Below are 24,877 nucleotides of genomic sequence, written 5' to 3'. Positions count from 1 at the left end.
TGTATTCAAAACCTGTCGACTGTGCTCTTAGATCAGTGTATCTCTTGTAATTCCTTTAGCTATTATGTTCATTTGCATGCCGATTATCTAATTAAGGCTCAACATGGCGGTATTAACATGGGGAAGGAAAGCAACATTTGTACAGCACCTGTTAGGCATTTTACGTACGTTCATATAATTTAAATTTGCTCAGCATGTATGTGGTCACTTTGAGAAAGTTTTCAGTCAAAATCAGGGGATGGGGAAATCCAATGGACAAAAAGAATCTACCACTTTTGAGACTTCCAGATTATAGTTTCTTTGTTTCTTTGTTTATTTATTTATTTTAAGAAAGCGCATGCATGCAAGTCCACACATATGGGTGAAGGGCTGAGGGAGAGAGAGAATCTTAAGCAGGCTCCATGCCCAGCGCAAAACCTGGTGCAGAGCTTGATCTCATGACCATGATATCACGACCTGAACCGAAACCACGAGTCAGACATTTAACCGACCGAGCCACCCAGGTGCCTCCAGATTATATAGTTTAACATGCACATTCTTGCCTGATGAAGAAGACAGATGTTTTCTTCAGCAGGAAGCATTTCATTCTATAAAATTTAAGGGCCTGGAGTATCTTAGGTATTGTCTGGAAGCTTTTATACTGAACCTCTGATGGGAAGGCCTGAAATGCAACGAGTCACAACTATACCGTGTTTCTAGAATGTGTGCCGTAATGTCATTCAAGGCTCTTAATCACTTGCTTTAATTGTTAGTGGTTTGCCGTTCAAGCCAGACACCTTTCTTTGTGAAGAGTTTCCTTAAAAGGCTATCACCTATGACACAAACTATGAGACGGCTGAAACAACACCCCCAGTGCGAGACAGAGTATGAGTGAATGAATGATTCGGTGTTGTGTAGACTTCCCAAAATGTCCTTCAACTCTCCTGTGATCTCGTTACAACAGGCTAACTCTGGCCATGGGCTCAGGACAGAATTATGGTTTGTTTGTGACATATTGGCTAATTCCTTTCCCTTAGGACTTTGTAATATCTGTGCATTCTTAGCCTTAAGCCATTGGTGACACAAAGCAACTTGAATTCAGTACCTTTCTGTACAGTGGATTGACTCTTGGGGAGCCTCTAATTGCCGGTAGCATTCACACAAGGACAAGGGAAGAAGATTCCACAAAGCTCAAGTGAGCATGAGTATGATTTGTAATAAGCAAGTTTCCATTTTCTTCCGTATTCCAAAGAACTGGCCAGGATCTTAAACCCACTGGGGTCAAGAAAAGGTTTCTCTGCTCTGTATATGGTATCCGTTTGGGGAGCCTTGGCTTGCATTGTGTTTCTTCTTATTGATAACAAGAGAGGTGTGAATGACTTACATGACTAATTACTCTTTTTCTCCTTTTGTCTTTTTCTTTTCATATCAGTCACTATGAACAAGACCGTAGTGCCCTTAAAAAAAGGGAATGGGAGCGGAGGAATCAAGAAGTCCAGCAAGAAGACGATCTCTTTTCTTCAGGCTTTGATCTTTTTGGGGAGCCCTACAAGGTAGCTGAATATGTATGTAATTTATCTTTCTGGAAAATGCTTGCTTGTTACATTTTTGAACACACTAATCAACATTAATCTATTTTTAAAGCACCCGAATCATTTCCAGGAGAGTATATTTTACAAATGAAATATATACCTATGCTGTATTGGGAGCAATCGCAGGTTTCTGAGGAAGCCTTCAGAGACAAACTCTGTCTGCTTTGGGGAGTACGGTCAGATTTGAGAGGAACTGGTGAGACTTCCCGTCCCCAAGGAGTTCTCTCCCGCCCAGCACTTCCTACAGCAAGGCAGCCCCTGAAGCCTTCATCAGAATGTTAACAGCTATGTCTCTTTCTCCTCCCCATCAATGCCATGCATCGCAAGCAAGGCCACTGCTTTCCTTTTCCATTTTCTGTTGTTAGTGGCCATTGAGTGGCTTGAGTGCTCTTTGAAAATCATTGTTCAAGGAGAAAGGGAAAAGCCAATAATTTTTTCCTGGTGGTTAGCAACCCCGGATTAAGAGATTGTCTCAACCAGAGGGGGTGGTGTAGCCGGGTTGACATTCTGGTGGTATTCTAGCTCGTTTGTAACTCCAGTAACACTCATACTGCTATGTCTACAAGTATTGATTTCACAATGACTGCCTCCGAACTTTCTCTTTGGGGTGGGGTTTGGGGGAAGAATCTTGTGGAATTGCTGGCAGCTGGTTGGTGTTTACTGCGATTTAGTAGCAGTGTAATTTTCTGTAATGAAACAAGAATGATATAAGAGTTAAAACAACAATAGAGAAAATTTTGGGGAGTTGTGATTTTCGAAGGGCACCAATTAGAAGACAATGACTTCTGGAAAAGGGAAGGACAGCATAGGCACAGATACCACTTTGGGGTAGAGAGTAAGCTGTTTGGATCAGTGACCAGTGAGACCAGAGCGTTGCTGTCTTGTTCATGATAAGTAGGCACCTCTTGACTGAGGCTCAGGTGTCTTCCACGTTTGGTGAGTCTGGCCAAGAGAGTTAGGTCACCTAACCTACTACTTTGCACTCTGTCAATAATAGTACAATCCTTCAAAAAGCACTTTTCCTATCTCTATTTATTTAATGTATATAGTGCCTTTGCGTGCATATATTTAGGAATATGACTGGTTTAGCAAACATTTGTTGAAGGCCCACTATGTGCTAGTCACATCTTAGACTAATGTACAACGAGGAACAAGACCTAGTCTCTGCCCTCAAGGACTTCCTTGCCCAGTGGCAGACATCATCATGGTGAGTGAAGGCATGATGGTAACTGCTACAGAGATAGGCCAGGGACAGGTTAGTGGACATTTGTGCCTTGTGCCAAGGAGTTTGGACATAATTCTGCACATGAACAGAAGTCACTGAGAGCTTTTAAGTAAGGGCATGTCCAAGACAGACAAAGTATTTTAAAGGCAATGGTGGAAGCATGGAGAGTGGGTTGGAGGTAAGGAAACTAGAGGCAGATGAAGAGGCCTTTGTAGTCAGCTAAGGGGAGTTAATGGCAGGCAGGATTTAAGGCAGAGCAAGAAGGTTGAAATTTTGAGACTGGGTGCCTGGGTGGATGTGTGAAGTGTGGGGACAGGAATGAATGATGCCCATATTTTTGACTTGAAAAGATGGCAGTCTCATTAACAGGCTGTTGAGGAGGGAACAGGTTGCTGCCAGTGGGATACAAAGGGAGAGAGATCCAGTAGGCATTGGATGGAGGGATCTGGAGCTAATGAGAGGGGTCGAGAGAGAGAGTTTGGTGTTAGCAGGCAGGGGGTGGTGGAAGCTGTCAAATGACTAGGTAAGAGGGACAAAGGGAGAATCTTGGGGAGCAGCAGCATTTAAGCAGTAAACAAGGTGGCAAAGTAGAGGCCAGGAAAGGAACCTAAAAAAGGAGTGAATGATCACAGAGGTAGGAAGAGAATGAGGAGAGAATCATTTAATAGAAATCAAAGGGATACAGGGTTTTATGGAGGAAGGACTAGTTGTTTATTTGTATCTGAGTGGCCAGGAAAGGTCAGGACTGGAAAGTGGCTCTTGGTAGTTAAGGGGGAGGAGTTCAGTGACTTTAAGGGAGAGTTGTTTAATTGTTGACAGTGGTGCTCACTTGTGGGTAAGCCAAATTGCCTGAGCTGGGGAGTAAATGGGAAGTGGTAAAATGAAGAAAAGCAGAGAGATTTTGTGTGGAGGGAGGAAGAAAGGAAGGTAAGTCAGAATATAAGGGAAGGAATTATATGGAAAGAAAGTGGCTTTGTTTTTAGCAGTGAGAGAAATATGAACACATTGAGAGATTGATGGGAAGACCTGATGTCCATAAAGAGGGAGAGGGTGAAGGTATCAGAGGATGAGGTGATGATGGGTGGGACAGAGGAGATGCGCATAGGCAAAATCAAGAGTGTGTAAAGGGTGACCAGCCATGGCGAGGAAGAGTGAGAAGGAATATTAGGAAGAGAGCAAAGCAAGAGAGTGGAAGAAAGCCCGGGGGAAGGACAAGATGTTGTGGCCTCCTTTTTTTCCCAGAAAATGGAAGAGAGGTCAAGGATGATAGATGCCTTGTCCCTTCTTAAGAAAGAGGAATAACCAGATGAGTTTTGTCTTATCTTCGGATGAGTTAGAAAAATGAGCTTTACTCAAAGATTCATGCTTAAAGTTCAAAATCTACTCTATACTCAACGCTATTATGAGGCATAGGACCCTTGCCTTATCCTTCCCTCTTTATAATTTTAAGTCTTGTTGAATTAATGGTCTTGTATCTTTAAGGTAAATGCCATCTCTTGTTAACAAGGCCTGTAATACAGATGCATGTTTATTTTTAGATGTAAGCAGTGTATTTTTGAGTAGGCAGTTAAAAAACCTGTTATCAACATTGTCAGAAGTTTTCAAAAGTCACCTGTCTTGCTATGACAGGGGTATATCAGGCAGGGACACTAGATGGGAGCATTAGTGTAGCCCAGGGCCAGGCCTATTATGTGATTAGTAGCCTATTGCCTTTATGCTTCTTGGTCAGGAAGAGCTTTTGTTCTTCAATCAAGACTGTATAGAAAAAGAATGAAGCTATTGGTTGATGACCTAGTAATTCTTTCTTCCACCATCGCTTTGATAATCAGCTGCCATCTTGTGCTGTGTCCATGTTCAGGGTTCCCTGGGAGATCCCTGAGGAGTATACCTTTCCTTTTCTCTCATATTATGATAGTAGAACTGGTGTGCACACCCATAAACTCCCCAGGCCTGAACTAGCATGGACACCCTTGGAGTATGTGCACATGCCAGTGGCCATGAGAGTTTTAGACCTGGCCCATGGTCCACTGGTAGACACAAGGACATACCATAACCCTTCCTGAGGGTTGTGGTGGGAATGCTTATCAAATTAAAAATCAAAGCTCCTGGTGGTGGATCAGAACTTTCAGGAAACTTCTTGCCATCGCCGTCTTGAAGCCTAAAACATGGCTTGATCAGTTGTCCAATAGTGTTGGTAGTTCATAAAGTAGCCAATGAGTCTCGGTCCCAAAGACCCACTGCCCTTTCTTGGCAGTTAGAAGAAATGGTGATCTCTTATCAGCCTGGCTGATTTCTCTCCGGTCTTTGTTTCACCTCTACCATTCCCAGAATGGGAAGAATGTTGACCACCCCTAGATTTGGTTGATGATGGGTAGCTTCTCTGTGTGGCTGCTTTTTTCGTTCATAACTTTCAAATCTGACTTTGTGCTGTGGTGTTGAGAAGGATGTCTTCAAAAGCACTTCAAAACTGTGAAGCTCTTTGCCGTGTCAGGTTAGTGTGGAAAGACTGGGTGGGATGAGGACCTGGCGTGTGTCAAGTGCCTGCCGAACGTGAGGCACATGTGAGGGCTTTACATGTGCCTGTTTAGTCCTTACGACAGCCAGAGTACTCATTTCCTCATGTTGCCCATGAGGAATTCGAGACTCAGAGAGGAATTTGAGACTCAGAGAGGTGAGGTGGCTTCTCTGCAGCCTCATATCCATGTAAGTGGTGAATCTAGAGCCAGTTCTGTGTGGTTCAGTATGTGTCATAGGAAGCTGTTTATCCTCCCATAGGAGGTCAGAAGACCTGATAAGCTTACTTCCTGTGTTACTTTGGTGAAGAAACTTCATTCCTCTGACCTAAAGTTTCCTCCTCCTGAAGCAAATAAGGATACCTGATATTAAAAAATCCCTGATAATAATAATGATGATAAAGCAACAACAACTAACAATTTATAGCTCTTTGCAGCTCTGCAAGAATGAGGAAAGCAAGGCACAGAGAGATTAAGTGGCTTACCCAAGGTCATTTGGGTTGGGGAGATAGAAGGCAGACTCAGATCAGAGCTGCTCCGTTGACTCATGTGGTTGTTGTAAGGATCAAGTCAAACGAGCCGGGAGACCTTGCTTTGAAATCTGACAAGTGCTGTTCAAGTTCAAGATACTATCGTTATTATAATTAAAGAAAGAAACAAGGACTTACAGCTTAGAGAGATTAACTGTAAAACTATTACAATTAGAAAAAAAGGAATTACTAAATCGCATACATTAGCCACAATGAAATAAAAGGAAAAAATGAGCCCCCAAACTTAAATTATTTTGCTACTTTTATTAAGGAGAAATACCAGGGTACAATAGCCTCCTAGCACATTAGTCTTGCAATGAACTTCTACTACTGATTTGTAGATAGCATTAGAAGCAAACTGAGGCAACTTTGCATTTCCTAAAGTAATGAGAGACAAAAAGCTTAAATGGAGGAGTGCTGTTAGTCGTGAGCCACAAACCAGACGTGTAATTTATGCCTGAAAATACTTGGAAAATGCATTTCCTTGATGATGGAGAAATTGTGATTACTTAGAAAGTAATAGCTGCAGAGGTTACCTTTAAGAATCAACGAATTATCTAGAATGGGAAGTAAAGAGTCGGCCTTTTGAAAGAAGCCTGTAATTGATTGAAATGGCTAACTATCATCTTTACCACGTTTATAATGTCCAATCAAGACTGCCAAGGATACCTTGGACCTTAATAGGATTACTAAGACTCTGGAGGGTGAAACAGAACATGCAGCGTGAATCACAAGTTGCTGTGGTGTATAATGAGAGTGCACCGTGTAGGTGTGCATAAATGTATTTCAGGCCCCATTGGGTTTTCTATCCAGTGGCTCTCATACCTACATCTTAAGAAATTTGAAAGCTGGTTGACAATTACCCAGCTCTGGTGGTGGAGAGGCAGAGAGGCAACTCAGGTGACCTGGACTGTACTGGTAATTATTTGGAGATTGTTCAATGGTGGACTTTTTGAGGCTATGTGTCTGTGTGTCCTCTGTGCCTAACCCTGCCTCATGACTGTTTTGAATTTACCAGTATGTGTCTCAAGCACGACCATGGTAATTCCTACCTGTAGCCACAGCACGTCTGTTTACAAAGCACGTGGATCTTCATCCTTCAATCAGCAACTCAGAAAGTGTCGCCAGTGAACTCAACCTCGAACTGTCTGGTGTGCAGTTCTGCTCATGAGTCCCTCTGAGACAATTGCGCTGTGAGGTAGCTAGTCTAAGGGAGTGGACATCCCTTCATTCCTCCAGCTCCGCCCCTAGGTCATTTGTGCACAGGAAACTGGAGCTATTAGCCTAGCCCCCTACCTCCGCATATAGATATGCCTTCACTGAGTTACACTTTAATGTAACACTCTTGCTTTTAGTCATCGTAAGAAAAAACCATGTGAAGATCATCTTTGCATCTTCTGTGAATTCGGGGCTGAAAAAATGGTTTTATTGTTCAGAGGTTCTTGTAACTGAACCAATGAGAATTCCTAATTACATTTTAGTATCTGAGAACCATTTGTCTTACTTAATAAATTAGGATATTTTCTGCTTCCTTCCATCTGACAAAGAGAATTCTATAGTCTGGGAGCTTTTCCTTTTTGCCTTAGCTACCAGGAAACTCAAAGTTCAATTTACTGTTCAATCATGGTAACCAGGGTAGCCTGTTTTTTGCTTTTCTGTTGATGTACCTTTTACTCCTAGCTATTTCAAATCCTTTATTTTGATATAGGTAGGGTATTGATTATAATTTGATTCTGTTCATGTTAGCAACAATTTTTTGAGTACCTGATATGCATCTGACATGGTGCTAAGTCTTAAGGATATAAAGGCAAACAAAAGGTGGTCTCTGATGTTTAAGAGCTCATAGTTTTATGCAGGAAAAGAAATCATTACTGTAGTATACCCTGTATGGTGGAAGGTTGATCTTCTGGACCTATTGAGAAAACTTTTAATTTTTCTCTGCTTTTATTTATGTAGATACAATGTTAGACATTGGCCAGTTTAGAAGGTCTCCTAATTTCAAAACCTAGAGATGGGGAAAAAATCTTAGCATGCATTGGAAACCCAGATCATTATTACAGTAGAAGTAGATAATGACACATTAAAACTTAAGCAAGGTTCTCTCCATTGAAGAAAAGATGAGTGTGTCCTCTTTATTTACTGCTCAACTAGCTTGCTTGCAAGCAAATGAGTTTTAAGTTTCTTGAGACTGGACTGTGTTGGCCCAGAGAGAGTGAATTACTTCTCAGGGGCTGGGAGGTATTGTGTGATAATCACAAGTCAAGGTCTGATTCTGTAGAGCTCAGTTTCAGTGGAAATTCAATGAACTTTCACTGAAAGTCCAGTAAGTTGAACGCTGAGCTTCCTGGTAGCTAAGGCAAAAAGGGAAAGCGCTTAGCTTATAGAATTCTCTTTGTCTAAGGGAAGGAGGAATATCCAAATTCATTAAAATGAGACAATGTAAAATAAAGGCATTTGAAATGGGAAATGAAGATAAAGAGTTCAGATATTTGAAGACCGGCAGGTATGAGTGTTCATTAAGCAATCATCTGATCCAAGAGGTAAACTGTTGGAGGGGCCAGAACAACTTTGCAAGTATTTAAAGCTTGCATCAAGTTCATACTGGGCTCTTAGCATGATGCGATCTCTGCTTTGAATCTAGGGTTTGAATAGAAGGGAGACTGGGTTTGGCTGCTGGCCAAATGGTTTGTTGTACAACGCCAGCGAAGGAGACCCATTCAAATGGACAAACCTAGGGATTTTTCAGGGAATAAAAATAAGTTTTACCCATCTCTATCTATTAAATATGCCTTTCAAATGTACTTCTGAAAACAGAGCGATTATTCGGCTGAGGATTATATGGAATGTTAATTGTTTAATCACTGCTTTAGCACCAATGTCGCCTGTGAGGCAATATCAGACGTTCTTGTGGATAAGAAAACTAAAATGGACATTTATTGGATCTCTAAAATTCCCCCTCCCCAACAGAACCCTTTTAGCATATATTTAGCATACTTTCCCTTAATCTCTGGAATCGTATTTCCCTAATTGCCCTCCTTTCTTTGGAAATGTCTTCTATGATTTAACACATGCTATGAGTTGGATACTGTATACAGTCTATGGAGACCGTGTTAACAACGGGGCCAAGGTTGCCAGTTTGATTCCCTCTCTGGTTGCTCCTTCTTCGTGTCCTTTGCTGGCTCCTCTTCTTCTCTCAGTTGCTTAAAGGTTGATGTTCCCCAGGGATGCCTCCCGAGCCTGACCTTCTCATTCTACATTTTCTTTCTCTGGGTGATTTCATCCATTTTCAGCACTTCACCCTCCATTCATCTGCACACTCTTCCATCCTCACATACAGAGAACAGCACACAGCCATACGACCTAGGTTTAGACTGATATCCCAGGCTTGGCTAGGTACACCCCCCGTGTATGCCAGGCGATGGGGCTGTGTTAAGGGCATGTGAGAAAGCTGAGGTGTTAAACATCTAACCGCAGTGGAGGTTTATCCATGGGGAAGTTGTCACCACCTCCCATGCATGGAGGGCATGCCTGTGGCCCCTGGGAACCAGAGGCGACATAGGGTGGGTGTCTTCCCCATCCAGTGGTCCTGCTGCCACATGGCCCCACGGGTACCAGTAGCCTTGTTTCATCGCAACATCTTGGGCCAGGGTAGTGCAGCCTAAGCACAAAGAAGTCCTTTGCCCTTCTGAATTCAACAGCTTGTTTTGAGAATACCTTTGGCAGGTAAAGGGAATCATAAAAAGTCACTCTCGGAGATGAAGAGCTGAGCTTTTGTCAAAGTCATTTCCAAGTGTATAGCTAGCCACCATTTTCTAGTTCTAATAGCCATGCTTTCTGTATTACAGAAACCCATGCAGGAACTTAATTATTTTAAGAACAGCCACAGCCATTTTAACAAGATTGGTATTTCCTACAGGGGAAGATATAGCCGGTCTGTTGATTGCCCACAGAATGATTTAGTGGCCAACATCACTTTGGAAATCTGACTTTGTTTTGATTTACGTAAGCAGCAGTTTAAGTCCTTGAATAAATTTTTTCTGAATCATTGAGAAGACACAGGAGAGCTTGAGTCAGTGTTGACGAACAATTGCACCATTTCAAAGCAAACAAGTATGAATCATCAATACGTAAACACAGTTGCCCCCAGAATATGTAGGCAGACACTAGTAATTTATACAGGCCTTTGATTAAAAGGAATTAGATTCGCTTTAGTCATGTTAGCTCAATTAGATGTTGAGCTTTTCTAAACCAATATATTCATGATCGCACAATTTCACCGACTTCCTTATCCAATGGGCTAAGCCTTTTTCATGGTATAATGTGGCACAAAGGGCTGACGTGTCAAGAACAAATATAAGTTGAATGTTCCATTACAATTCCAGTGATCACTAAGCTGAAGTTGTTCCTCACGATACGGAATGTAACAGTTAAGCTCATCTGACCTAAAAGAAGTTATTTTGCTAATAAAATTCTTAAGTGATGTAATTTAAAACTTTCTCCCAATGAGTATGTTTAAGGATAGGCCAGGGAGTATACAAACGTTAATCACACAGCTCATTCCAAGAGGCTCTTTCAATAGTGTTATTGATTTTTTTTTCTTACATAGCACATGAAAAGTATGAAATTATATGGCAGCATGAGAATTTTAAAGAACCCTATATGCTAGTCTACTTAGGACATCTGTTTGAAACATTAACATTAGGAAACACAAACCTATTCATTCTCTCTCCTCCCACCCCCATCTTTTTGTTATTTTAGACAAACAAAGGGGATGCACTTGCCAACCGAGTCCAGAACACGCTGGGAAACTATGATGAAATGAAGGATTTGCTAACTAACCATTCTAATCAGAATCATCTAGTGGGAATCCCAAAGAATTCTGTGCCCCAGACTCCCATCAACAAAAACGAGCCGAGCTTTTTCCCAGAGCAAAAGAATCGAATGCTCCCACCTCACCAGGATAACACTCACCCCTCGGCACCAATGCCTCCACCTTCTGTCGTGATACTGAATTCCACTCTAATACACAGCAACAGGAAATCAAAAGCTGACTGGCCACGAGATAGTCATAATGCTAGCCTTGTACCAGCCAGCCAGGCCAGTAGCCAGCCAAACAAGATGCAGCAGCCTGCACAGGACCAGCCCCAAGCCCGATTGGAAGACTTCTTTGTCTACCCAGCAGAACAGCCTCAGGTGGGAGCCACTGAAGAGGCAAACCCGTCTGTAAAGGAAGACAGTAGCCTCATGTCCAGCGGAGGGGATACTTTCAAAGAAATCTTTCAGTCCGTCTCATCAGAAGAATCTGAATTTACCTTGCATGCTCCTGGGTCTCCCCTAGTTGCCTCCTCTTTGTTAGCGCCCAGCAGTGGCCTTTCAGTTCAGAACTTTCCACCAGGGCTTTACTGCAAAACAAACATGGGGCAACAAAAACCAACCGCATATGTCAGACCCATGGATGGCCAGGACCAGGCACCGGACATCCCTCCAACACTGAAACCTTCCATTGAATTTGAGAACAGCTTTGGGAATCTGTCATTTGGATCACTGTTGGATGGAAAACCCAGTGCAGCCAGTTCAAAGCCTAAACTGCCAAAGTTCATGATTCTCCAAACAAGTGAAGTAAGTAATTTTTAAAGTTTTGTTTCTTTCTTTCTTTCTTTTTCTTTTCTTTTTTTTTTTAGTTCACTGCTCTAAACTCTGTAATCAAGTATTCACAAGCAGCTCTTATTTACCTTCTTGAGCCAGAGATGAGACTCTTCAAGGTCAGAGTCTGAGTCTTGATCTTCTCTGGCTTGTGACTTGACTGATTAACATTCTGCAAATACAGTTAAATCTCCATAATGTGGAATGGCAGCAGACAAGGTCAGTCTGAGTGAATGAAAATTTGGACTTGTAAAATAGTTTCGGAGAGTGCACCTGTAGTAATATATATGCATTAATAACACTGGAGACTGTAATTGGTTGAAAGTAGTGCGAGGTCCCTGAAAAGATTGTGAGCCACCATAGGCCGTCACTAGCAAATAGCATTTCATAAGCATAAAACACAAAAGTTCCTTAAAGTACAAGAATGTACAAGTGTGATTTGCTCGCGTTGGAAGTGGAAGGCATTCCTTAAGAATCTTAGTTGCTTGAGTGCTTGTGGGGCTATTCTTTGGCAAGATCATAATGTTATACTCCGTATCCCCCAGTCTTCCCTTCTGCATCACCTTCCTCCACAGGTACCTACATAGCCCTCTTATACTACCTTGACCTCTTCTGTCAAAGGCAAAGGCATTATGCTCAACCACAATGCCGCTGGGTTTAGAATGACTAACTGTCCTACCCATCTCAGGAGTCATTGCCTTATAAAAGAGAAGTTGGAGGGGCCAAAGCCTCTTGCAAAGGAATGAATCGCTAATGATTGGATCCCAGGCCTTGTGGTCCCTGGGTGGGGGACACATATTGGGTGCCTCTCAGACACCACCATGTAAGCGGCTGCCTACTGCTCCTCAAGCCTTGATTGGAAGAAGCCACTGCTTTTAGATTGGATTCCTGTTACTGGTGCCTAAAGGCTTGAAAAGACACGGAGGAAGAAAGTAGGTTGAAATTCTTACTCAGTAGAAGTCACAGACAGTCTGTGTGAATTGTTGCAGATTCCAAGTTAGTGGTGTCTCAATTAGAGAAGTCTGACCGCGTGCGCCTCTGGCCCTTCTGCCGTTATTCAGCAGATGTGGGGATTTCAGAGGATGATGGGAACACAAAGGAAGGGGAGGAGTGAGGCTGTGGGTTGTATTTTCCAAATGCATGTTTTTAATACTGTTTGATTTCTGAGGCGGTTTTTCTTCTCGTCTCATCATTCATCAAGTCTTGTCAAGCTTCCTCCTAAGTATCTCCTCAGCCTGTCACCTCTTCACCCTCACCACCTTTGGAGCACCTGTGGGCACCCACGACAGCCCCTCCTATCTGCTCTCCCTCACTCTAGTGTCACCTCTTTTCCAAACCATCTCCATTCAGGCTGACCTAGTGGGCAGATGTAGCCATGCCACCCCTCCGCTTTGGATTCTTCGGTGCCTTCTCATCGCTTCCTGGACAAGGTCCAAGTTTCTTAGTCCCGCATACAAAGCCCTTCATGCTGATTCCATGCTTCTCCTCTGACTTCACATGTCACCGTCTCTTCATATGCAGATGAAATCCCAGCCACATGGAGCTGCTTGTGGTTCCTTGCCATGTCATGCTTTATCATGCTTCCTTGCTTTCGTGCCTGCTGTTCTCTCAGCCTAGAATGCCTTTCCCCACCCTCCCTTGTCTTCTGGTGAAGTCCTGTTCCTCCTTCGGGTCTACTCTGTTGTTCCTCTCTCTGGGAAAGCCTCCCTGATTTCACCAGGCTTTACTACAGACTGCTCTCTCTGGACTCCTCTAGCGCCTTACGTATACCTTGACCGGCACTTATCTCCTGTATTGTAGCTACTCGTTGATGTGTCTGTCTCCTCTATTAGACTGTGAGCTCCTGGAGAGCAAGGGATGTCCCATTCTTCTCTGTATCCCGAGCGCCTCGCAAGTGCCTGGCACGTGGTAGAGACTTAATAAATGTTTGCTGAGTGAATGAATTTCATATTTGGTCACCTGAGTACATTTTCTAAGCCACGATGTTAAGCAACTCACATGGACAAAGGTAAACAGTTGCTAGAAAATCCATCATTAATTGTATCTCTTTAATTGTACCCTACTCGCCTGTGTCTTGTTCTGCTCTGCTCCTCTCCTGCACAGTCATTGGGAAGTCCTAATCCTAATTTCCACTGGATGACTTCACATAGGATTGTAATACTTAAGACCCAAAAGGAAGCGTGCATTCGGAGAGGAGTGTAATGAGAAGCTGGGATATCATTCTTGCCCCTTCCCTTGCCCTGGTATCTGGTGTTGTTCCCTCCTTCCACAACGGTGCCATCACTCAGGACTGGTCTGGGAGTTGTACTGGCCCATCAAGAGGTCTGTCAGCCTGTGTCCATACCTCATTAGCAGAGTGACGGGTCACAGACCCAGTGAGATTCACTCCGTTATAATCCCCTCTCTTATACATTCACAACATGGCTGACCCAGATTCAGAAACTACTTCACTTTGCCCAGCGCTCTGGCGCACCAGTGCGAGGTACATTTCCGAAGAGAGTCTGAGCTGTCTTCAGCTCTGGAGATGATGATCCAAGGAGCAGCCTATATGCACGCAGCCTTTGGTGACGGTACAAATAGACTTTGGTAGAGCCTTGTATGAAAAATGGGTCAGGTGCAATAGAGTCATGATAGGAGATCAGTGATTAAAGTACTTATTTTAAAATATAGGTCTCAAAGAAGGGTTTGAAAGAGGGGTAGACAGAAGCTTAGGGCCCTAAAGTCAGGAGAACATCCTGGCTACAAGGGTAATATAAAAACCAAGGGCAGAAGGAAAGGAAATGAAAGATCTGACAGCCTGACTGGGAGCTTAGAAGGGTGTACATTAAAACGTGGGCATAAATATAGACAGGGTGGAGCATTATGGAGTTTTGCACCTAATGGAATTTATGTGGCTAAAACTCCAACCAAGTCTGGAAATTCACCCTATTAAATCTTGATGCACTTTTCAAAAGCACTTAGCGTTCGAATTCAGCCCTGGTTGCTGGCGTCAAGAGGTCCAAGCACTGGGTTCTGGGTCCCCACTCAAAGTAGCCATCAGTGATGAGTGGCAGCATTACTTGGAGTTATTACTTAAAAGGGCTTGTCCAGAGAGCAGTCACAGGGTCTCTTTGAGTATTCTCATCTCTGTCCCTGGTTCTAGTGAGAGGAGGTCGACCTGTGTGTTAGTGAAGTGCATTTGGGAGCAGTTGGGGGGGGGGGAGGGGCTGAATGACCAGGAAATAGACTGCATTCTAAGGTACACAAATAAGCAGATACTAATATATTTGTGAGTTGAGAGACACCAAGCTATTATTGAAATGGTATGAGCACGTGTGTGTGCCCATGTTCACTTACTTGTCTGTGCCTGTGTATGGAGTGGGGAAATGTTAATTACGGCCCATCCTCGACATATTTCCTTGCTTCTTAGAATTTCTGAATAAATAATAAGGGTTCTAGAAGTCTAACCAACTTTATTGCAAAAGGTCAGCTTTTCAACTGAAGCATGCTTCTGGAACAAAATTTGTTTCAAAACTTCGTTTTACAGAATTTACTAACATTCCAGGCAACCAAAAAAAAAAAAAAAAAAAAAAGGCTAATGTGTTCTGCAGTTGAGCTTAGAAGAATTTTCTGGGAACTGCATCTGAAAACAGTAAAAGACCTATTTATATCAAATGGAAACTGAGGGTACTTGCAGATGGTATTTTATTAGGAAATGAATTTGTTAATAAGTGTAGCTTTATACGTGATTTCATTACATACATTTTTGCTTATGTTTCTCATTAGGATACAAATCTTCTGGTGTAGATAGCTTTGCATTTTGGTGCAATTTGTTGCTAGTATTGTTTGGGAAGTAAATGATTGCATGCAAATGAAAGGGCCAGTGACAGGTATAAAGTATTTCCATCCTAAGTCAGTAAGCTTTCATAAGTACATTACTAATGTGTGCAGTTGCTCCAACTTAAGAGTCCCTTAGAAAAGTTTGATGCAACTGATATGAACGATGGGATCCGGCATTCGCTTATTTTAGTGGCTAGTTTTGTCCACCAGCTGCAAAGTTGTTGCTCACATTTGTGACTGTGCCCATTTTGTTGTGTATCCTATGCAGTGAACACTGTGGGTATAATTAGCTTTATTTATTGTGAGGTAGATGGGAAGCTCAAGTCTCTTGTGTGAGAACTGCAAAGGATGCTGGGAACTTAGCATTCATGTGCTGGATGTGCCCCGGCAGCTCCACAGGAACCACTGAGGCAGCTCTTCAGGGAAGGTTGCTATGTGCAACCGGGCCAGACATTTTTCTCTTGATGTGCATCACTAGTTTATTTATTTTGGGGCCTATTCTCAGGGAAATAAAATAGTATCCAGTCTAAGGCTATAGACAGTCTTTTTCCTATTCCATTGGGACTGAATGGAGATACCTGTGGAAGTCCTCGCCCTTTAAGGATGCCAGCAGAAGTCTCGATCTTAGTATTCAGTCTATACGAGCATAGAATCCAGAAAGCTTTGTATATCCTCTGTCAGTCCATCCCCTAGGGGTTGCTTTTCGTTTATGCTTTTTGATGAAGCCTTCCAATGGCATGGTGTCATTGGTATTAAAATTCATTTTCCTTACCACATGTCTTCCTTCCCCCATAACTTAGGTCTCCCTAAGCTGACTGAAGTGGCCCCCAAGGGAGCACCTGAGAAGGAAAACCAGTAATACAGATAGAACGTGGAGCCTTGCATTGTTCATGATGGGAGGTCAGAGGTGCTAGGTGATTAGGAAGGGTGTCTTGGGGAGGGGCGATGAGACCATCCTCACAGTCTTGGGGTGTTTCACCAGCCGTTGACACAGAGGAGTAACCCCGGAAGGTCTTACAGAGATAGAATGCAAGACAAATTTTGAACTTGACCTTGAATCCTGGGTAGGATTACAGTAGGTGAAGAGGGATCAGGAAGGCAGTTCATATTTGTGCAAATTAGGGATGGGTGGAGAGAATGGCAGGTACAAAAAAGGGAGATAAGAACATACAAGATACATTCTGAAGATAGGGCAGTTTGTCTGCAGCTGTGAGGTTATGGCACCAAAGTAAGATAGGGCTCAAAAGGCCACCTCTTAAGTGTCTTGAATGCCTGTGCGATGTTGGCAACCAGATGGTAATGGTGAACTTGAAACTTGACTTTCCCAATGGCTTCATATGTGGCAGCCTAGGAACTCTCTCAAGCCAAGTGCTCTCATCAGTTCAAGCAGTAACTTCCAAGCTCCAGTGTTCTCTACCCCCTTTCAAGAAAGCACATCTTATTTCTGGGGTGCCTGGGCAGCTCAGTCAGTAAATTGTCTGACTCTTGGTTTTGGCTCACGATTCGTGAGTTCGAGCCCTGTGTCGGGCTCTGAGCTGGCAGCATGGACTCTGCTTGGAATTCTCCCTCTCGCCTTTTCTCTTTGCCTCCCCTGCTTGCACATGCACTCACTCTCTCTCTCAAAAATAAATAATGTTCTTTAAGAAAAGAAAGCACATCTCATTTCTTGCTCTGTAGACCTCAACGTTTCCTCAATGTGCTTTCCCAAGGCCCTCTCTCAAGTTCTACTGAAATGCTTGTACTCAACCAAGCTCTCCTTCTTGTGTGCCCCTGCCCTTCATTGTCCCTTTCCATCTGTTTGCTCATGAGCACTAGGCAAACTGAGGAGTAGAGCTCAACTTTGGCTTCGTGAAGGACTTGCAGATCCCCAGTTTTCCGTGTGGCTTTTCTGTTCCTTCTCTTTTCCTTCAGTCCCATTCTTTAGCATCTGTATTTTCTCTTGTAAGGCTGCATGAAAATGATTGTAGCCACCAGCATCCTGGAACAATGTCTGCTATTTCCACATTCCATGTTTGCAATGAATTGGCCTATTCGGTTCAGCACAACTGTCTTGGTGTTCTGTGCTTTTAAATCCCTTGTCACTTTCAACATTCTTTGGGTTGGAAAGAAGCCAAAAGATTGATTTCTTCTTCTTCCACAAAGAAAAAAAAAAAAAAACCTTTGATTCTTAGAACTCTGCAAATTTAAGTCATCCTTAATAATGGTACATTTTATTTTATTTTTTTAATATTTTTTATTTCTAGGAGAGAGAGAGAGAGAGACAGTGTGAGCAGGGGAGGGTCAGAGAGAGAGAGGGAGATACAGACTCTGAAATAGGCTCCAGGCTCTGAGCTGGCAGTCAGCACAGAGCCCCACGTGGGGCTCGAACCCATGAACTGCGAGATCATGACCTAAGCGAAAGTCAGACGCTTAACCGACTAAGCCACCCAGGCGCCCCAATAATGGTACATTTTAAAATGTCACTATTTATTAATAATTTCAGTGAATCTTCAGGAAATGGCTGAAAGTCCATCGTATTTGAAGGAATACATGGTATACTAGCAAGTACAGTTTGGACGATGTCTACTGAGCTGTGGGTTCCGCATCTGGCCTTGACTTGCTCTGTGAACTTGAGAGAGTGATTTTGCCTCTCGTTACATGGGGAGTTCCGACTAGCTCACCAGTGATGTCTCTTCGCCTTTGTGTTGAGCCCAAACCTGCCTTGTTTGTGAAGTAACTTCAGCCATTCCCTTGTCACGCACACCCCACTAAGAGTGTGGGGACAGTATGGAGGGATGGGAGCCCTGCCTGAATACCTCTTACCACCATCCTTTTGAACAGCTGGGGGTGTTTTCATACGAGGGAAATAGGGGAAAGCTAGAATTGGATCTTCTTTGGGGATTGGATACTAGTTCAGCCTGGATTGAACTCATTTTTTTTTTTTTTAAAGATAAACAACTATATGCTGTATTTCACTGGAAAACACCAAGCTGTGAACTCAGGAAATAGCCTCCTAATCCTTTTGTCACTACCTACTCACATCATGAAAGATGGAGAACTTCTATTTTCACATTACTTCTCGAAAAATATTTTGACAGATTCAGTATGCAGTAAAGTGATAAGCTTTTTGTTATGTGTGTTCCAAATCATCCTGTTATCACTGGATATATCGATTAGCTTAGTACGTTCTGAGCCAGTCATAAAAACAGGCGGCTCACATTCTGTGTTAAAGAATACGAAAAATTGACAAGTAGATAACCATATTGATTCAACCCAAATAGTGAATGCAAAGGGCTTTGGAGAGGAGTTATAAACTCTTTATGGCTGCTATAAGTCTCTTTGGTATTCTTTTAATTGATGTGAAAACAAATAATCTTTAATTAACCATCTTTTTAAAAAGTACTGTCCTTTGGTTCCAAGTGGGTTTATAATATAGGTGACAGTAATAAAAACCTCTTACATTTATGCTTTAAAATTTACAAATGCTTTCACATACATCATCTTATCCTCATCTTATTGAGGTGCAATTGACAAGTAACAACTGTGTATGTTCAAAGTATACAGCTAGATGTTTTGATATACATAAACATTGTGAAATAACCTCTACCATTGAGCTAATTAACATATCCATCACCTCCTCTGGCTGCTGCGTTCTGAACATGTGGTGAGAACACTTAAGATTTATTCTCTTAGCAACTTTCAAGTACTGCTTGAAACACAGTACTGCTAACTGTACTCACCACTCTGTACATTAATTAGCTCTCTAGAAATTATCTTGCATAACTGAAACTTTGTACCACTTGATCAACATCACCCTAGTTCCCCTTCCATGTAGCCATCTTATTTGGATCTGACTCTAAGAGGGTCCAGGATTATCCTCATCACCTTTTCATAGATGCAGAAGGGTAGTCTCAGACAAAGAGTTTCATGCCTAAAGTCACATGGCCAGCAAGTGACTCTGCTGGGACCAGAAGCCAGGTCTTCAGTGCCATTTCCACAATGGCATTTGGTGTCCAGTGTGCTACTGTATATGTATGGGTTAATTTTCCAAAAGTAGCTTCTCTGCTGGCACATAAGGGGCAGGAGAATAATGAGCTGAATCCAGCTTAAGTTGAAATTCCCTTGCTGGGTTCATATTTCAAAAGTCTGGGGCCAAGCATACCAAAAGAGCAATTTTTCTTGTGGTATTACAGGTTACAGTCATGTGTTTTTCATTTACAAATATGGTGAGAAGTAGTGTTTTTGCAATATTCCTAAATGAGTAACATATGACACAACTTGTTAGAGGACCTTTCCTTGGTTCATAAAGTTTCTGAGTTTTTGCCTATTTGGTAAGATGACTTTAGCAGAGCACTCAGACAACATAGCTAAAATCTGGATTTCTGCGCCCAAAATGCAACCACCGAGTAGATAAGCCTGTGATGTGAATGAGAGGTCAGTAAAACATGGGCATGCGAATGATTGCCATAGAAGTGACGAGTTACACTTCTCTCAAATGTTTGAACCTCCTCCCCACAACCAAGCAGACCGAAACAACTTGCAGGTCATGAGATTGCAAGAGTAGTTAACCAAGAGCAGGCAGGGTCCCTGGCTTTTACTCATAGATACTCCATGGGGGAGTCTCCCTGTTTGTCAGCACAAGAATGCGGGTCATCCGTGGACTGCCTACACATAAAGTCACTGTGAGAATAAGAGAGCTAAGTAGCTGTGAAATGGCTTTGAAAAATTTACAAGACTCCAGGAATGGAAGGCGTATTAGTTTTCTGTAGATGCCCTAACAATGTGTCATAAGCTGGAAAGCCTAGAGCAACAGAAATGTATTCTTTCCTAGTTACGGAGGCTAGAATTGCAGAAAGGTGTCAGCAGGGCTGAACTCTGTCCACTTGTCCTACAGGGGAATCTTTCCTTGCCTCTTTTAAGCTTCTGGGTGGCCCATGGCTTGTAGCAGCATCGCACCATCTCTGCCTTCATCTTCGCTCGTCTTCTCTGTGTGTCTCTCCGTGTCCTCTCCTCTTCTTGTAAGGATGTCAGTCATCAGATTTAGAGCCTACTCTATATCCAAGATGATTTCATATCTAGATCCTTAACTGATTACATCTGCAAAGGCCATATTTCCAAATACTCACATTCAGAGCTTCTGGGTAGAGATGAGTTTTGGGGGGCCACTATTCAACCTATTCTGAAAGGGGTCATTCTTCCACTTCCCAGACCAGGAATTGAGGGAGGCCAGGCAGCGTTCATTGTGAAAAACTCAAGCCAGTCCCTAGGAGTGAGGTGGGCATCCCCATCTCAGAACCGACTTCAGGTTTAGTCCCCAGTGGTTTTGAGCCCGATTCTCTAAACTCTTCAATTTGACTGTGCCTATGCAAAAGATAATTTCTGTGGATAAAGGACATAAATAAAGTGTGGAAAAGTGACTTTTTAAAAAAATCTTTTAGAATAATAAGTATAAAGGTTTTGTCTTAATTAATAGAGAAAACAGAATTTGTTGATGCAGTTGACTCAGTTATGAATTAGAGCTTAGGTGGGCAGGCTTATTCTGTGGAATAAATATTTTCAGTTTTGTGGGCCATACAGTCTGTGGCAAGTACTCAGCTCTGCCATTGTAGTGTGAGAACAGCCATAGACAATACTTGAATGAACAGGCATGGCTATATGCCAATAAAATTTTATATATGAATACTGAAACTCAAATACCATGTATTTCCATGGGTCATGAAATATTCTTTTGATTTCTTTCAAACCATCTTATAGTGTAAAAATCATTCTTAGCCTGTGAGCCATACAAAACCAGGCAGTGGGCTGTATCTGACTTGGCATGCTTAGTGTGCTGACCCCCCCACCCCCCCCTGGACTAGATCCAGGCAAAGCTTCAGACAGCACGAAACATTTGGCTTCCTCTGCCTGTCATCAGCAGGAAGATGGCCTAGAGTAGAAAGGGGAGAAAGGTCAGACCTGCAGCTTGTAGAGGGCAGAATCCTAGAGTCAGGAGAGATGTCTGTAGTCAGGGTAGAGTGGGCCCCTGGAATAGAGGCTTTGCTACGTCTGTATACAAGGGGATAAGAAGTTTTTGCACCCAGAATCAGAAATACTTTTTTTAATGTTTATTTTTGAGGGGTGGGGCAGAGAGAGAGGTAGACACAGAATCCAAGACAGGCTCCAGGCTCCCAGCTGTCAGCACAGAGCCCAATGCAGGGCTTGAACCCATGAACTGTGAGATCATAACCTGAGCCAAAGTCAGATGCTTAACCGACTGAGCCACCCAGGTGCCCCCAGAAATGCTTTTCATTCTGAAAATTGCATCACCTTTCAGGAGGGTTCTTTTTCCTTAGTAATTCATGAGGTGAAGGGGATTGGTCTTTTGCTGTCTTAGAATTGGGGTACCTGAGCTCCCAGGGCACTGAAATATGTATTTGACTTGATTTGGGGGTGATAGGGATTTTTAAGATTCTAGGAAGAGCAAGTCTTCTTATATAACCTGAGTCTTTGGGTTCAATGGGATGAAAGGGCTGATGGTCTGTGGCATCCCCTACAGGCTTTTCAGAGCTGATGTGTAGTGGGGATTGTGCACGTGTGTACACATGTGCATGTGTCGGTGTCCAAGTATCTCTCTGGGAGGCCTGAGAAAGCCAGTGGCCTTCTGGGAGGAGAAAGCTAGGCAACGATGGCATTCTTGGTACTCCATGAAGTTTATCCCAGCCTCCAGGGCAGTATCTAGGTTCTGAAGGACTGATAGAAGAAAGGATATATGTCATTAAGGCTTTAAAGTTGAAACAGGGTTGAGCTAAGCCTCCAAATACGTGGTGTGGTGGAAAAAAGGAAGTCAGATCTTAGCCAGATCAAATGAACTGAAATAAAGCCTTAGAAGTTGGTGGAGTTGCAAGGGCCATGATACAGGGGTGTCATGACAGCTCACTACTTAAAGTGTGTACCATAGAAGAGTGTTATGTCCGTGTTGCAATTTCAGTAATTAGGTTCGTGGGGGCAGAGGTAGCTGCCATCCTGTACAGTTTCAGGAGTCACCATTCACATGGCTTATATATGTGAACAGTGACTCCCGAAGCTGGTTAAGGAAATGGCCCGGCTTTAGAGTAAAGCTGTTGTTGGACCTACCTTTGCCTGTCCGCATCTTATTCATCCAGGTATTGAGGCAGAATTATCGGAGAAGCTGGGGTCCTCTGGGATACCCAGAAATGCCGCCCCCCGCCCCAGTACCTGATTGAGATACAGGCCAGGATGCTCTCACCCTGAGTGGGGTCTCGCCAAGTCAAGTGGTCTCTCCTTGGTGTCGAGGCACCCACGCCTTCTCTCTGCAGCTCTGCTCTGCTTGCTTGAACAAATGTGGTCCTTAGGCCTTTGGGAAGATGAATAGATCTAACATCCCCCCCGGGCAAGATTGATGGGTAAAGAGGACCCACATCAGAGAATTCAGTTTGAATCCACAATCCACCTATGATAAATCTCAAAGAAAATGGTCTTGTTGGATATTGGAGCACAACATTTGGCCCAGGAACAGACATTAAAAAAAACCCAAGTGTAACATTTTGGGTTGTTCACATTGAGCCTGATATTATGAATTGTGAGGTTTTAAATCTGAAAATATTGTCATATGCATTGTTGAAGAGATCCATTAGAAGAAAATACCTAGAAGACATGTTTTCTTTTATCTGTTTATTTTATTTCCTCATTCATTCAACAGACTTTTATCTAGCACCTATTGTGTGCCAGGCACACATACCAGGAGTTTGAAGGCCGAGATGATGAAGACATGTTGCTTGATCTTGAATAGCTTAAATCAGGGGATGTGGACACAGAAACAGAAAAACCACCGTGAAGTATAATACATGGTTGCTGAATATTCTTTGAGGGTGGAGAGAATGACTGAGACTGGCTGAAGTGTTCAGGAAAGCCTCTTCAAGAAGGAAGTAACTGGTGTGCTAGCTCTTGAAGTAGGATTGGAAGTTTTCTTGGTGAAGTGGTGGTATGGACAGTTCCTACAATGTCAGCCCACACCAGGTTGTAAATGGGCCTGAGTGATGATTCCTGAGAGGCAAAATAATCCTCTGTGTTTGGGGAGTTCAGTTGGAAGATTGGGGTCTTGGGGTTAGCTCCAGGCACTGAGGAGCCTTTCAGTGCTCTAAGTATGACCACTGATGTTTTCAGAAAGCCATGCTGGAGGACAGACCGGCAGGGATTGTAGGAAGGGAGGAGCAGGCATGATAGGGCAGGTGAGGTTAGAGTCAGAAAGACCACTGAACAAGCTATTAAGGTATTCCAGACCAGAAACGCCATCAATTTAAATTAGGACCTTTTTTGATATTTTTAATGTTGAATTTGGTTAAGATTCAATGGTTAATTAGGTGGGCCGTTAAGAGGAAGCTGGCAGAGAGGATCTAAAATGGCTTTGAGGTTTCTAGCTTGGGCAATTGGTGGATGGTGACACCATTACCCAATAGCTTTTATTGTGACACCCAAATCTTCACAAAGCAGGTAAGTTTCTTCTATCTCTTTTATTGTCATGTTGTCATGATATTATAGGCTTTGAATGTCATGATATTTGATTAATGTTCGCATAGTGCTTCTTGTGCAAGGCTTTGTACATAAAGTCATGATTATTTTCTCATGCTTCAGTGAAGGATTTATTTCCTATAAATGGCCTTTTTGGTTCTCTACTTAAAAATTAATATCTTAACTCAGGAAGATTATAGTACTTCAGAGAACTTGGAAAAATATGCTGAATACTTTCTTAGAAATCACAAAATTGGAAGCGACAGTTTTCTGTAAGTTATGGAGTATATTAAATATTGAATTATGTTTTGTATGTTGTAATTTTTGAAAATTAAATGAACACATTTCCTGTTGAATTTTTCTTGCTGTAATAGCTGTGGACTTTTCTATGATCCTTCCTGATTTTGTTTTCCTTTAGACTCATGCCATCGACATAGGGAATGTGCTTACAATGGAGAGTTGGGGTAACTTTCCACTCAACATTGTGCTCCTCCCAGCCATGATATAATCTTAAGTGAGAAACTGCATCTTTGGTTTTGGTGGCATTGGAATAGGTTTATTGCAACTGGCTATTTATATAAATTGCTACCTTAAAAACTGTGCAGCTCTGCTTCCTTGCCTTTATTTGGTGGACATGGTCATTGCCTTTCAGTTAAGGTCATGAATTTCTGATAGCGGAAACAGGAGAAAGGAGCAGAACTGAGTTTACAACATGTTTGTACTCCATGGTTAGTAGGATTGACATTGTGTGTTTCAAATATAGGAAAAGATTGTCATGTAGTTAACTTGATTTTACTTATCCACTCCTCCTCTGTCCTCAACTGTTTTAAATTCTCTCTGTAACTCCTTCATATTTGGAAATTTTTCTAAACACAGACTTTGGGAGCTGAAAGCCTCACGTTTTGGAGGCGGTGAACATGGAAGCCAGGTGGGAAAAGGTCTCCTCAGGGGCCTCACCGTACCTAGTTACAGATCTGAGCCTTGAACTCGAGACTCGTAACTCTGGACATTAAGCTAAAACCAAAAAGTGGTCAATATCTTAAAGAACGATGCTATAGTTTATCGAATTAGAGAATCTCCATGCTGGAA

General features: G+C 42.6%; 1 protein-coding gene across 1 annotated transcript in view; it reads left to right on the top strand.

Annotated features, from left to right (window-relative positions):
• The first annotated feature begins 826 nt into the window (after window positions 1-826).
• Window positions 827-24,877, top strand: part of AFF2 (AF4/FMR2 family member 2) — a 312,864-nt gene continuing 288,813 nt past the window's right edge. The window contains exons 1-3 of the mRNA XM_039256031.1: window positions 827-864; window positions 1,412-1,544; window positions 10,598-11,458. Of these exons, the coding sequence (XP_039111962.1) occupies window positions 827-864; window positions 1,412-1,544; window positions 10,598-11,458 (1,032 nt within the window). The remainder of the gene's footprint in view (window positions 865-1,411; window positions 1,545-10,597; window positions 11,459-24,877) is intronic.

This window comes from Hyaena hyaena, unplaced genomic scaffold (genome assembly GCF_003009895.1).
Source record: "Hyaena hyaena isolate Hyena2069 unplaced genomic scaffold, ASM300989v1 scaffold_555, whole genome shotgun sequence".
Classification (NCBI taxonomy): Eukaryota; Metazoa; Chordata; class Mammalia; order Carnivora; family Hyaenidae; genus Hyaena; species Hyaena hyaena.
Note: the sequence above shows the minus strand (reverse complement) of the source record. Positions and strands in the feature narration are given on the sequence as shown.